Source organism: Alosa pseudoharengus, unplaced genomic scaffold, assembly GCF_046254945.1.
Source record: "Alosa pseudoharengus isolate Yale_2024_CS ecotype anadromous, Long Island Sound unplaced genomic scaffold, YU_APseudo_1.1 YU_APseudo_1.1_scf_3, whole genome shotgun sequence".
Classification (NCBI taxonomy): Eukaryota; Metazoa; Chordata; class Actinopteri; order Clupeiformes; family Clupeidae; genus Alosa; species Alosa pseudoharengus.
The window spans coordinates 33835117-33848372 of NW_027468718.1; the positions used below are offsets into that span (position 1 = coordinate 33835117).

Consider the following 13256-nt stretch of genomic DNA (forward strand, 5'->3'; position numbering starts at 1 on the left):
CTTAGGAAGAATGTCTTTGTGGATATCTGAAATGACAATTATGGATAGGAAGAATTTAATTGTGGATATCTAAAATGTTCGTTTTGACTAGGCAAAACTGAATTACAGATATCTGCAATACATATCCAGTCTAGCGGGTAAATGTTTAAATGGCTTGTCATAGTATGCTCACGTTGCTGACCGGACCAGGGCAAGCACACTTTCGCAGTTCCCGCCGGAAATGCAGTCTAGTTAGATATCCTATCGGCCCAAAAGGTGCGTCGTCACACTGGGAAAATGCCCGGTAGCCTGTGCCAGATGGCCAGTCCGCCCCTGGGCCTAGGCTACCAAAGCTTGTTTAAAATTAAAACACGTTTAAAGGTCACGAACTGTATGGAAGAGTAGGCCTAGACTATAATACACACACACCCTATGTTAGATGATGGTAATATACATCAACATATAATAAAATGACAAAGTGTGTCTTACGTTTACGCTTAGGCTACGTTACATTTCCTCTGGTCCACTCCATGTCGGGAAAAGCCAGGGAAAAACATGTTGATAAGGGCAACGGTAAGGTTCGGTTGAATTTGAATTCGAATTCACAGGTTTCGCGTGCGTAAATCTATCTGTCTGTTCCATTAGGAGTACGATCACAAATATGTGATTAGAATGTTTGCAATCCAAGAGTTCCGTATTATGATGCGACAATTACCCTCAGATATTTCCCCCATAGACTGTATAAATAACACTGAAACTATAGATTGTTTGCGTAGAATTAGGAACCAGGAAAATAATTCACTCAACAGGTTAATTTTATTGAGTGCTCATAAGTTGTCATAAGTTATTGACAAAAACAGCTGCATTGTCACACTTATCCTTAACAGAACAGCAGTGCAGCAATATATTTTTTATGACGATGGATAAGCCAAAGATAAGCACTTTTTAAAACTGCATTCAAAGTACTACTATGATGATCCATTATTTAAAAGTAGAAATGAATGAAACAGCTGTCACGCTCAAGATCAAATAAGAATACGCTACGTCACGAAAAGCGACGAGTATCTGTGGACGCAAAACAAGAGCGCGTCAGCTTGCTTGACCACAGTTGAAATTTTGAACCTGACAGACCCCGCTATCAAGTAAGTGGTCTGCCCAGTTGTTGGAAATTGTGACCTGTAATGCTTGACGTGTATTGTATTAGCTCTGTTTCGAAGTCATTCGTTGCAATGTAACACCCGGAAGAACCTCCTGTTAGAACTGCTGATGATAACATGTAACACTATGTAGCATGAACATGGAGCTACCATGCTGTCAATGTGAGTTGACTGGAGGTATCTCCAATACAGGCACTGTATTGTCGTAGGCCTATGGCTGTTGACCTATTCAAATTGAGTAAGTTAACAGAACGTTTGCTTTAGGTACAACTGACGTTAACTTTCAAACGTAGCAGCTAGCTGTTATTTTGTACGTGGCAAAGATAAGTTGGCCAGGTTACCTTCCAGAGTCCAGTCTTACATAATTCAAGTTGCATGATGATCACAACGGCCTTTGTCTTCTGTTTCGCCTCTTTCTAATGATTGTTTTTGAACGATGTACTGAGTGGTGAGATTCTATTCTTCACACCCTTCACTCAAACTCTCAATCTGTAGCAAACCTTTCTAAGCATTGTTGTAGCTCAAAATATCTTGACATGTGCAACATATCAATTTGCAGTTGGAGTTAATATGTTTTTTGTTAAAGACTTTTTGAACACTGTCAACACCGTCTAGCTTTGTGGTTCAAGCAGAGACTAGTGTACTAACCATAGGTACTAACCCACATAATTGTAATGGATTGTGTAGTTTACCTGTACTGGAGACTCTTATGTAAACTTAGGAGACTAGTGAGTACTAACCCTGTATTGAGACTAGTGTACTAACTTGGACACGAGACTAGTATGTAAACCTGAATAGGAGACTAGTGTGTACCAACCCTGGGCCATACAGGATACTAACCCTGCTGTGTGCACCTGTTTCCTTTAGCCCTCAGGTATTGCTCTCCTGTTGACGAGGCTAAATGATGTCGGCTCCAGAGACGCACTCTGTGTTCGATGCCACCCAGGACCTGGTTCTGATGGGGGGCCTGAGGGAGATCACTGATCCCCACGCCCAGGGCCTGGGCCAGCACACAGAGACCAGTGCAGGCCGCAGAGGTACACATGAGCTACACATCAGTACGGGCTTCGAGGTGGAGGGATCGGGGAGTCCGGGCTGCAGTTACTGAACTTGGTTGTAGTTAATGTAGGAAATGTGGAAATGATGATGATCATCAACAATTGTTTATTCCGGGGCTTTAAGCTCTTTTATAGAAATGCCCTGAGTTTATAATCACACAACAACAAACATCCATACAATATATGGATCAGTATGTCAGCATGTACAGATTCAGTCTATCCTCGTCATTACTAACCTGTTACTAGGGTAACTACCCATATTGCAGCTCTTGCTCTCATAGTCTTAGCCTGACTTAATGATGGCTTTATACGTTAACTGCATTTTTATGCAGTTGTTTAACTTGTTGTTTGTCTTACATTCTGTCTGTTTCCTTTGGTCTTTTACCTACTTTACCTTGTCTCCAATCTCTTCTTCTCCTCTCCTGTGCCCCAGAGTCTCCCCCTGGCTGCGAGGAGGTGAATGGCGCCGGTGTTAGGCAGGCGAGTCCTGAGGGTGAGCAGAGCGGACTCACGGCGGTCAGAGAGGCCCGAGACGGCTCGCTGCCGGAGGTGTCGGACAGAATGCTCTGCTCCGCCTGCCAGTCGCCCTTCGACAGCCGGGAGGAGCAGGTACGCGCACCCAGACACGCACCCAGACACGCACACAGACACGCACTGTTATCAGTACCATGTCATTACATTATCGCAATAAGTAATCATAATCATTATCGTCAGCATGGCATGTCACACATAGCCTACCTGTTCCACCACTGAGTTCTTATCATAGCCTAGTTGAGGCTATAGGCACCACCTGCTCACTGTCTCTCTCCTCTGTATGCTTGCTTACATCTCCTCATTCGAATTCAACAAACTTAATCATGTTTCTGACATGTGCTAGCCTACTTGCTGCATATTGTATTTTTGAAGCTGCTACATTGGTGTTATTTTTGCACAATTGTCACTACCGGCACCCACCGCAATTTTGTGTAGGCAACTCGAATAACTTTTGATGCGCTCACAGAATCCTGGCTCTGTGCCAAAATGGCAGGGCTGGGGCCTGACGTGTACTAGTAGTGTAGTGAGCTGTTATTGGATCAGTCCAGTGTCAATATGGAAATGTAACCAATGGGCCGTTGATTGTCCTTCCTTTGTGCCGATCGTTGGCCAAAATAATTAAATTATATATCCTATGCGTCGGCCTACCGGGAAAATGCCCAGTATGCCAGAAGGCCAGTCCGCCCCTGCCCGCCCACACGGGTAACACTCAGTCTTGGGGTGGACCGAGAGAGGGGATGGGCACACAAAGCAACTACAGTGTGTCTTATGTTGTGTACTTCACACTAGAGGAGGATGGATGTAAAGTATGTAAATGTAGAGTATGTAAATGTACGGAAATCAGGTTGGGTATACAAGGAATTTGGTCTGCATTTATCCCATCTGTGAATTAGTGAACACACACTAACCCGGAGCAGTGAGCTGCCTTACTACAGCGGTGCTCGGGGAGCAGTGAGGGGTTGGGTGCAGTGTTGCATGGGTTTGGTCACAAGCGGCCCACGCTCGCCCGATATTTTAATCAACCCGATATTAATGAGGACAAAATTATACCCGACCTGCGATCCGATCCGCTTATTTACAAAATGTGTGCTTTTGGTCATAGCCTACAATGCAGTGTGACAGTAGGCCATTTCTGTAAGACAAACTAATTTATTTGCGAAACATTATGCAGAAGAACTACATATGCAGGACATAATGTTTGGGCAGGAGAGAGAATGAGAATATGAGCGCAAGCACGCACGCAACCAGCAAAGGATAAGCTAAACACTAAGATAAGATTTCAAGGCCATAGACATACATTTTTCTTTCGAAAACAGTAATGGTGAAGGCAGCAAGAGAGATACATTGGGGCAATTCTATGGAAAATTAAATTTTTTGTAACATCCATAACGCCCATAAAATGGGATGGTATGGTATGATGTGAATGATTACATGAAATTTAAGCATTTGCTATTTTTGGCTGAAGAATGTAAATGAGAAAAAATGCACAAAAAATTAATGTTCACATCATACAAATGCCAAGGCATTTCACTGGCGTTATGGATGTGACAAAAAGTCCATTTTCCGTGGAATTGCCCATTGCTGGTCAAAACGTTAGCATAAGAACTGGTTGGCTGAATGAAGCACAAAGCTTTACTGAAGCACATACACTGTTTAAAGTCACAGACACAACGAACCAAAGTAACTTTTATGCATGCGCGAACCTACATGGCCTATGCATACCGGTAGATATGGCTGTGTAGCCTGTGTACCATAACATTTATGGCCTGCTCACTAGCTTAGAAATCTAGATGCACCCTAGCGGCAGCAATGTGGGTCTGGCTCGTCAGTGTACCTGCTCACGGCTGTAGGCTAACATTTTAACATGGGCAGGTGGCAAAGTATCAGCATTATTTTACTGAGCGACTTGTCATTATGTCTTGTACCTAGTCTAAAAAAGCTGTTCCAGGTCAGTATATAAAGCTATCTATTGCTTGCTTGAGGTCTGGGAATTGCACTTACTCGGTTTGGCTGGGAGGGCTAGTCTTCCAGTGCCGCATTTGTGACGAGTTACTGTATGTTGGTCGTGCGTGTTTTGTGGCTGTCATACTTTTAAATGGCTTCGCAAGAAGTACATAGAACATAACTTGCACTACTGTCATCTTCTTTAAGAACCTTTCCAAATATTCCCCATATATCGCTTTTCCTGGAGGGGTGTCTTTATTATTTTAACTTCTCTCGTCTTCAGCTTCTTTACCATCTCCATCTCTACCGTCTCCACCTATCTCCACCTATGTGGGAAGTAGGTCTACTGTATGCTTCAACCAATGATATCTTTGAAAAGCAATTATGAGTTAAATATTGATGCTAGCCTTCTCGTGATACTTTAAGTATTTTTAAATATATATATATTAGGGCTGTCAAAATAACTGATTCATTTCGATTAATTAATTTCAGAAAAAATAACTGATTAAAAAAATTAGTGCAGATTAATCGATTCCGTATGACCTTTGACCCCGAGCCGTTCTAGTCAGTAAAATTTAGACTGTAAAATGAAGGAGAGAGAAGAGAACGTGCTGCCTGGATCATTGACTGGAACATTTACTTTTAAAAAACGGCCTGATGGTGTTGATGAAAATAAAGTGTTGAAAATAAAGTCCTCTGCAATGTCTGCAGCAAGGAATTTGCATATCACCGGAGTTCATCAACTCTATAGTCGCACATCAATGCAAAGAAATAAGTGTTGACATTGAGGGGAGTGTTAATTTATTTTCATTGTGTCCCCTAGGTTATATATGTGGCCTGAAATGCCTTGTATGTGAAAAAAAACTTCTTCCTGAAGCACTTTTGAATTTATTTCCTCAGCATATTAGGTCATATCATAGATTATTATGGCCATTATTTGAACAGTAAAAATAATAATAAAAGAGTTTTTGAACTTTATGTCACTAATGCTGATTATTCAATGATTCATTTGAATTTAAATATTTAAAATACTTTCACAGCAAAAATTATATGCGATTAATTTAGATTAATTAATCACAGAGTATGTAATTAATTAGATTCATTTTTTTAATCGATTGACAGTCCTAATATATATATATATATGTGTGTTTAATTAATTTTAACTGACCTGCCCGCAAATGACCCAAATATCATTAAAATATTTTTTTTATGACCCCTAGTAGCCCACGGCTCCACATCTGCCCCCCAGTAGCCCACGGCTCCACAGCTGCCCCCCAGTAGCCCACGGCTGCCCCCCAGTAGGCCACGACTTCCTGGGCATTAAGGGGTGGGCACGTTGGCACCGGCATGGCAACGCCAGTACATCCCTAGTGGGAATGTCGTTTGCCAATGCACGCTGGCAACCCAAATCACTAGGCTACACAGAAGTTGGTTAATCTCGTCACCACGGATTTTCTTGAGCGGCGCCGAAAAAATCCCAGACACAAAGCGTAATCTACATGGAGTTGGACGCTGGAGTTGGAGGCTGGAGTGCGGGATTCTGTTGAGAGTAGCGGGATCGAAGTGATCAAATGGTGTGCGCCACACTCATGTTGACGCTGGTGGGCACACCGCACCCCGTTAGGTTAAAGTTGTGAGTTATGGGTCTCCAAAAGCCATGAGCGCACACGCACACACACACACACACACACACACACACACACACACGGTTATGGGTCTCCAAATGCCATGAGTGCACATTCACTCACACACACACAGTTATGGCTCTCCAAATGCCATGAGCGCGCGCACACACACACACACACACACACACACACACACACACACACACACACAGTGCGGTGCTGACCCCACCTGTATTCTGCATTGTGTGTCCAGACAGAGCACTACAAACTGGACTGGCACAGGTTCAACCTGAGGCTGAGGCTGGTCGGCAGGCCCCCCGTCACAGCGGAGGAGTTTGAGAGAAGAACGGGGACAGGTGAGAAATAAATAAATATATATATCTCACCCACACACACACATTCACGCACGCACGACACACACGCGCGCGCACACACACACACACACATTCACACACACCCACATTCAGATGCACACACGCGCACATACAGTATTCACGCGTGCGCACACACATTCACACACACACACACACACACACATTCAGATGCACACACACGCACATACTGTATTCACACACACACACATACAGTATTCAGGCGCGCGCACACACATTCACACACACACACATTCAGATGCACACACACGCACATACTGTATTCACACACACACACACACACACACACACACATACACACATTCAGATGCACACACACGCACATATTCACACACACACACACATTCAGATGCACACACACGCACATACTGTATTCACACACACACACACACACACACATACACACATTCAGATGCACACACACGCACATATTCACACACACACACACCCATATTTACACACACACAGACATTCACACACACACACCCACACGGACACACACACACACACAGTATTGTTGCCCATAATAATCCATGTTGCTCTGTCACTACCATCTATCGGCTCTCAGTGAGTCATGAATTATTGGTAAACTTTTTTTTTTTTTTTTTTTTTCTTATTTTAAATTGTGTTTTTTTTTCCGTCTAAACTTGGAGTGATTGTTACATTGGTACATGTCATCGAAAAACTGTTGGTAGCATCGGCTAACTAGCGCCAGATTTCTGAGTGCAGGGGACAAGCCGAGATGAGCTATGAGACATGCGTTCACACTCGGTATCATGTTTCAACACACTTTAGGTCAATATCACACCGGAATTCTCCTTTAACCTACACCATCAAACCACTGGCCAATCACGTGTCCTAATTGGTCTCCTCCCTCTAGGTGACATGTCCAGCATCTCTGGCTCAGATTCGGACTCTGACTCGGACTCTGACAGCGATCAGGGTTTCCGTGGAGACAAGGTGACCCCTGCGGGGTCGTGCAGCCCGGTGGAGATGGAGGCACCCGCGGGTCGTGCATCCAGTAAGGTTGTGTTCCAGAACGCCCAGGGCCAGTTCCTAAGTGTGCAGCGCTGTATTCTACAGGGCAAGAGGGTACGTCAGACACCAAGCTATTGGTCAACCCAGTGTCATCCCAGCCCAACCTCAACCAAGCCCAACACAACCTCAACCCAACTTAACCCAGCCTCATCCCAGCCCAACACAACCTCAACCCAACTTAAACCAGCCCAACACGACCCCAACACAACCTCAACCCAGCCCAACACAACCTCAACCCAGCCCAACACAACCTCAACACACCCTCAACCCAGCCCAACACAACCTCAACCCAGCCCAACACAACCCCAACACAACCTCAACCCAACTTAACCCAGCCTCATCCCAGCCCAACACAACCTCAACCCAACTTAACCCAGCCCAACACAACCCCAACACAACCTCAACCTAGTCCAACACAACCCAAACCAACCCAACTTAACCCAGCCCAACACAACCTCAAACCAGCCCAACACAACCTCAACCCAACTTAACCCAGCCCAACAGAACCTCAACCCAACTTAACCCAACCTCAACACAACCCCAATGCAACCTCAACACAGCCCTAACACAACCTCAAGAGGTTTCGTTTTCCGGACATTTTGATGATATGCCGGTATTATCGCTTCTTAATTAGTCAATCTGGAGACAGGCTATGTAGCTTAAATTCATGGATAGCAAGAGTCTGTTTTCATGGATAGCAAGAGTCCGCTTCGTTCGTTGTTCTCTCCAGTGGTTCCAATGTTTAACTTGCACAGATGTGCACACACAAGAACCCAACTTAACCCAAACCAGCCCAATTTAACCCAACCTCATCCCAGCCCAAAACAACCCCAACACAACCTCAACCCAGCCCAACACGACCTCAACCCAGCCCAACACAACCTGGTTTGAGGTTGTGTTAAGCTAACCTTAACACAAACCAGCCCAATTTAACCCAACCCCAACCCAGCCCAACCCAGCCCAACACGACCTCAGCCCAGCCCAACACGACCTCAGCCCAGCCCAACACGACCTCAGCCCAGCCCAACACGACCTCAACCCAGCCCAACCCAAACTAGCCCAATTTAACACAACCTCAACCCAGCCCAACACAACCTCAACCCAGCCCAACACAAGCTCAACCCAACTTCACCCAACCTCAACCCAGCCCAACCCAACTCAACCCAACACAACCCAACTTAACCCAACCTAAACCAACTTAACCAAACCCAGCTCACTCAAGATGGCGCCAGCCCTTCTGTTTTTCAACGTACTACTCTATTTTGTGTGTGTGTGTGTGTGTGTGTGTGTGTGTGTGTGTGTGTGTGTGTGTGTGTGTGTGTGTGTGTGTGTGTGTGTGTGTGTGTGTGTGTGTGTGTGTGTGTGTGTGTGTGTGTGTGTGTGTGTGTGTGTGTGTGTGTGTGTGTGTGTGTGTGTGTGTGTGTGTGTGTGTGTGTGTGTCTCCAGACTGTGGAAGGTGAGGATGTGGATCTAATGACGTCTCTGCTGGCCTTGAGCAGTAAGAGTGTGTGGGTCATCCTCATGACTGGAGGAGGACACTTTGCCGGGGCAGTGTTCCGGGGGTGAGTGAACAATTCCTGGGCAATGTTCCGGGTTGAGTGGACAGTTTTGGGGTAGTGTTCTGGGGTGACTGGACAGTTCTGGGGTAGTGTTCCGGGGGTGAGTGGACAGTTCTGGGGTAGTGTTCCGGGGGTGAGTGGACAGTTCTGGGGCAGTGTTCCGGGCAGTTTCCGCTAGAAACAAATGGTGCCGGTCAAAGTGACCGGCAGAGGTTTCGTTTTCCGGACATTTTGATGATATGCCGGTATTATCGCTTCTTAATTAGTCAAACTGGAGACAGGCTATGTAGCTTAAAGAATGACACAATCAGGCTAAATAGAATGCAACATGTTCATTAGCCTAACTTAAACATGCCTACCAAGATCTAGCCAGTATTTATGTTTTCATGGATAGCAAGAGTCCGTTTCGTTCGTTGTTCTCTCCAGTGGTTCCAATGTTTAACTTGCACAGATGTGCACACACAAGAATGAGCTCTCACACCACTAACCCCTAAGACTTTGCCTCTTTATTTGATAACAATAAATTATGAAATGTTTCCTATTCTGGGAAATTTTTAGTTTCTTTTTCTTTCGGTCCGTGGTTCAATGATACCGTTTAATTGTGCCGGAAATTATCCGCGGACCAGCAACCTCCTCATAGAGGAGGCCTAACCCTGCAGATCATAGACAGAGAAAGCATAGGCCGAATGTATGCTTTGGGTACAGAACACAGTTGCGTGTCCAGTGTACACGGAGAATGACAGTGTCTTGCACGGCCACACCCCCTACAACTCCACTTCCAAAGTCACTGATTCTGACAGATTCGCCCGACACTTCTGCTTTTTATCTGGTGGTGGTGGAGTTGACCGGTCATCTGAGGCTTCAGACGTTACCAATTTATCATCATCTGGCCTCTGAAAAAAGGCTAGTCCACCTGGGCCTGGCCATGTTTGAACCGCCTCACTCATTTGTTCGTTGTTTAACATGGACGTTTTCCTATTTGAAATGCAGCATAGGCTATGGGTGTTGTTTAATAACTTTCAAACGGTAGAGCCTGTTCATTTAAAAACATAGCCAGATGACATATTGCTTTAATATAGGCATACATTTCTTATTCTCAGATTCAGATTGCGTTAGGGGCACGGGATTATTAGCCAGTTTTAATCGGACAATTTGACCGGAGAGATTTAATTTTGTCGGACATTTCATTTTTTTTTCGCCCAATGATCGGTAATTACCGGACAACGGAAACCCTGGTTCCGGGGTTAAGTGGACAGTTCCGGACCAGTGTTCCGGGGGTGAGTGGACAGTTCTGGGGCAGTGTTTGTGGAGTGACTGCTATACTACTAAACAGCTTCTCTCATTAAAGCTGCAGTTGGCAAGATTGAGGGGACCAGATTGTGATTGACAGTCAGATCTCACACAGCCCTGCTCTGATTGGACCAGAAGAACCAGGACAGCTGTGGATTTTTGCAAAACAAGTAACAGGCTCTAGGTGGAGGTAGAAGTGCAAGTTTTTTCTAAAACCGGCTGATTTATGTTGTTCTGTCGGAACATAGTGTCGGTTTCAGTGAAATATGATCAAAGAAATCTTGCCAACTGCAGCTTTAACTGGTTAGGAAGATTTATCATTTTGAAACCACACCTTTAGTCACTACAACCTTTAGTGGTTGCTTGACCCTTTTGAGGTGGGACAACTCTAATCTAGCCTTGGTCAGGTCAAGTTAATTTTGCAGACGAGTACTTAGTTGCTCCTTGTTGTCTTGTTCTAAGCCTGTGTTGTATTACAGGAAAGAGCTCCTGCAGCACAAGACGTTCCACCGCTACACGGTCAGAGCCAAACGCGGTACCGCTCAGGGCCTTCGAGACTCGCAGAACCGGAGCCACGCCCCTAAATCAGCAGGCTCCACCCTCAGGAGGTATAACGAAGCCGCCCTGGTGAAGGTACGAGTCTCCGAGGCTTTTCCCCCGATCAAGGTCAAGGTCAAATGTACAGATAAAGGACCATTATGTAGGAAATAATGGAAAATAAATTGTAACCATTCCAAAAATGATCACCATATGTTGTCAGAGAGTAAGGAAACACGATGAATTGAAGTAATGGCTTATTTGACAACATTACTATAACCCGTAAAACCCTGTAAAACACATGAAAAAATTAAATTTATGTTTTGAACGATTAATTCTCGAATAGCGTATGCCTAGGCCAAACTTCATCTGCATCGCTAACTTCAGCTAAATATGTTGGTTAGAGAGGTATTTTTTGTTTTCACTGTTTCCGTAATGTGTAGCTGGGTCATAGTTGAAGAAACGTTAAAGCAGCTGCAGGTTCGTTCAGCATAATGCGAACTTCTGGGTACTCTAACGTTAAAGTCTTCATTACATCTGGCAACCCAGAAGAGGCTCGCGTCTGGTAGTCTTGAGAACGGGTTGAGTGTTTTGATTTTGGCCTACAGAACGTTCGGTAACAATCCTACAAATCGCTCCTTTAAGAACAAAATGATTCATACCCCTGGCAAATATTGATTTGACTGACCAATATGTTTGTTCTGACTGAAAATGACATCGCCACATGCCAAAAGGTTGTAAGATAATGTGGTAGAAACATGGAATCAAAAAAATAATTGTTTTTTATATATTTTTTAGCATTTTTATGAAAAATGGCAAGTCTAAAATTATTCATACCCTTTTTAATTAATCAATGGAAACATCTTTATTTGCATTAACAACTCTCAAAGTGGTTCTTATAATATCTACCAAGCCTCTCCATGTCTCCACAATGATTCTAGACCACACATTTTTAACAGCAGTCCAGGTTTTCAGTCAGGAACAAATTTGCAGGGACGAATTTGTCATCACTTTGGCCTTGTGCTCACTTTTTTGACGGATTGAGGTCTGGACTCTGGCTCTGCCACTCTAAAATGTTGATATTGTTCTCAGTTAACCATTTCTTGCCTTGTTTGGCTGTATGTTTTGGATCATTGTGTGGTTTAGTGGTCCAATGATGCCCATTGGGGCAGGTCTCTCGGCAGACTGCCTGATCTTTTCCACCAAAAATCTCAATGTAGCCCCTTGTTTTAGTGTTACCGTTTACTTTGAGAAGTTCACCAGGTTCCATTGTTTAAAAAAACACCCAAAACTAATACATTTCTATAGCTATTCTCCACATTGTGGAAGGTGTTTTGGTGGTTGAAATTTTGACTCCATATCAAAATGGATAACTTGGTCATCTTGGATGCTGGTCATGGATCACTCTTCTCCAAACATGCACAACTCAGCTTAACCTGGACAAGGAATTTAGCTTTCGCTGGATTTCTTTTTGACCCAGGGACATGGCCTGAGATTGGCATAAAAAAAGAAGCATTAAATGCCAATGACACCATGTCCATTTCAATTGTGGGGGTTAGAAAAGTATTCTTTTGGGATGTTTTTCAACCAGGGGGACCTGGTGACCTTCTCAAAGTAAACTGTAACACTAAAGCATGAGGCTACACTGAGATTCTGGAGGAAAAGATCAGGTAGTGTGCCAAGAGACCTGCCCCAATAGCCATCATTGGACCATTAAACCATACAATGATCCAAAACATACAGTTAAACAAGGCAAGAAATAGTTAACAGAGAACCATGTCAACATTTTAGAGTGGCCTAGCCAGAGTCCAGACCTCAATCAAAAGAGACAGTCAAAAAAGTTAGCACAAGTCCAAAGTGATGGCAAATAATCGTTCCTGCCTCAAAACCCAGATTGAGTCTAAAATCATTGTGGATACATGGAGAGGCTTGGTAGGTACTATAAGAACCATTTTCAGAGCTTTGATGGTAAATAAAGACGTTTCCATTGATTATTTAAAAAGGGTATGAATAATTTTGGACATGCCATTTTTCATAAAAATGTTAAAAAAAGATAAACGATTATTTTTTTAATTCCATGTTTCTACCACATTGTCTTTTTTTTGGCATGTGGCAGTGTCATTTTCAGTCAGAACAAACATAT

At 44.0% G+C, this 13256-nt stretch overlaps 1 protein-coding gene across 1 annotated transcript in view; it reads left to right on the forward strand.

The window, feature by feature from the left end:
* The first annotated feature begins 1051 nt into the window (after positions 1-1051).
* Positions 1052-13256, forward strand: part of ankzf1 (ankyrin repeat and zinc finger peptidyl tRNA hydrolase 1) — a 21550-nt gene continuing 9345 nt past the window's right edge. Inside the window, exons 1-7 of the mRNA XM_076264098.1 lie at positions 1052-1121; positions 2004-2173; positions 2628-2803; positions 6551-6653; positions 7570-7781; positions 9174-9289; positions 11056-11209. Coding sequence (XP_076120213.1) covers positions 2038-2173; positions 2628-2803; positions 6551-6653; positions 7570-7781; positions 9174-9289; positions 11056-11209 — 897 coding nt within the window. The 5' untranslated portion in view covers positions 1052-1121; positions 2004-2037. The remainder of the gene's footprint in view (positions 1122-2003; positions 2174-2627; positions 2804-6550; positions 6654-7569; positions 7782-9173; positions 9290-11055; positions 11210-13256) is intronic.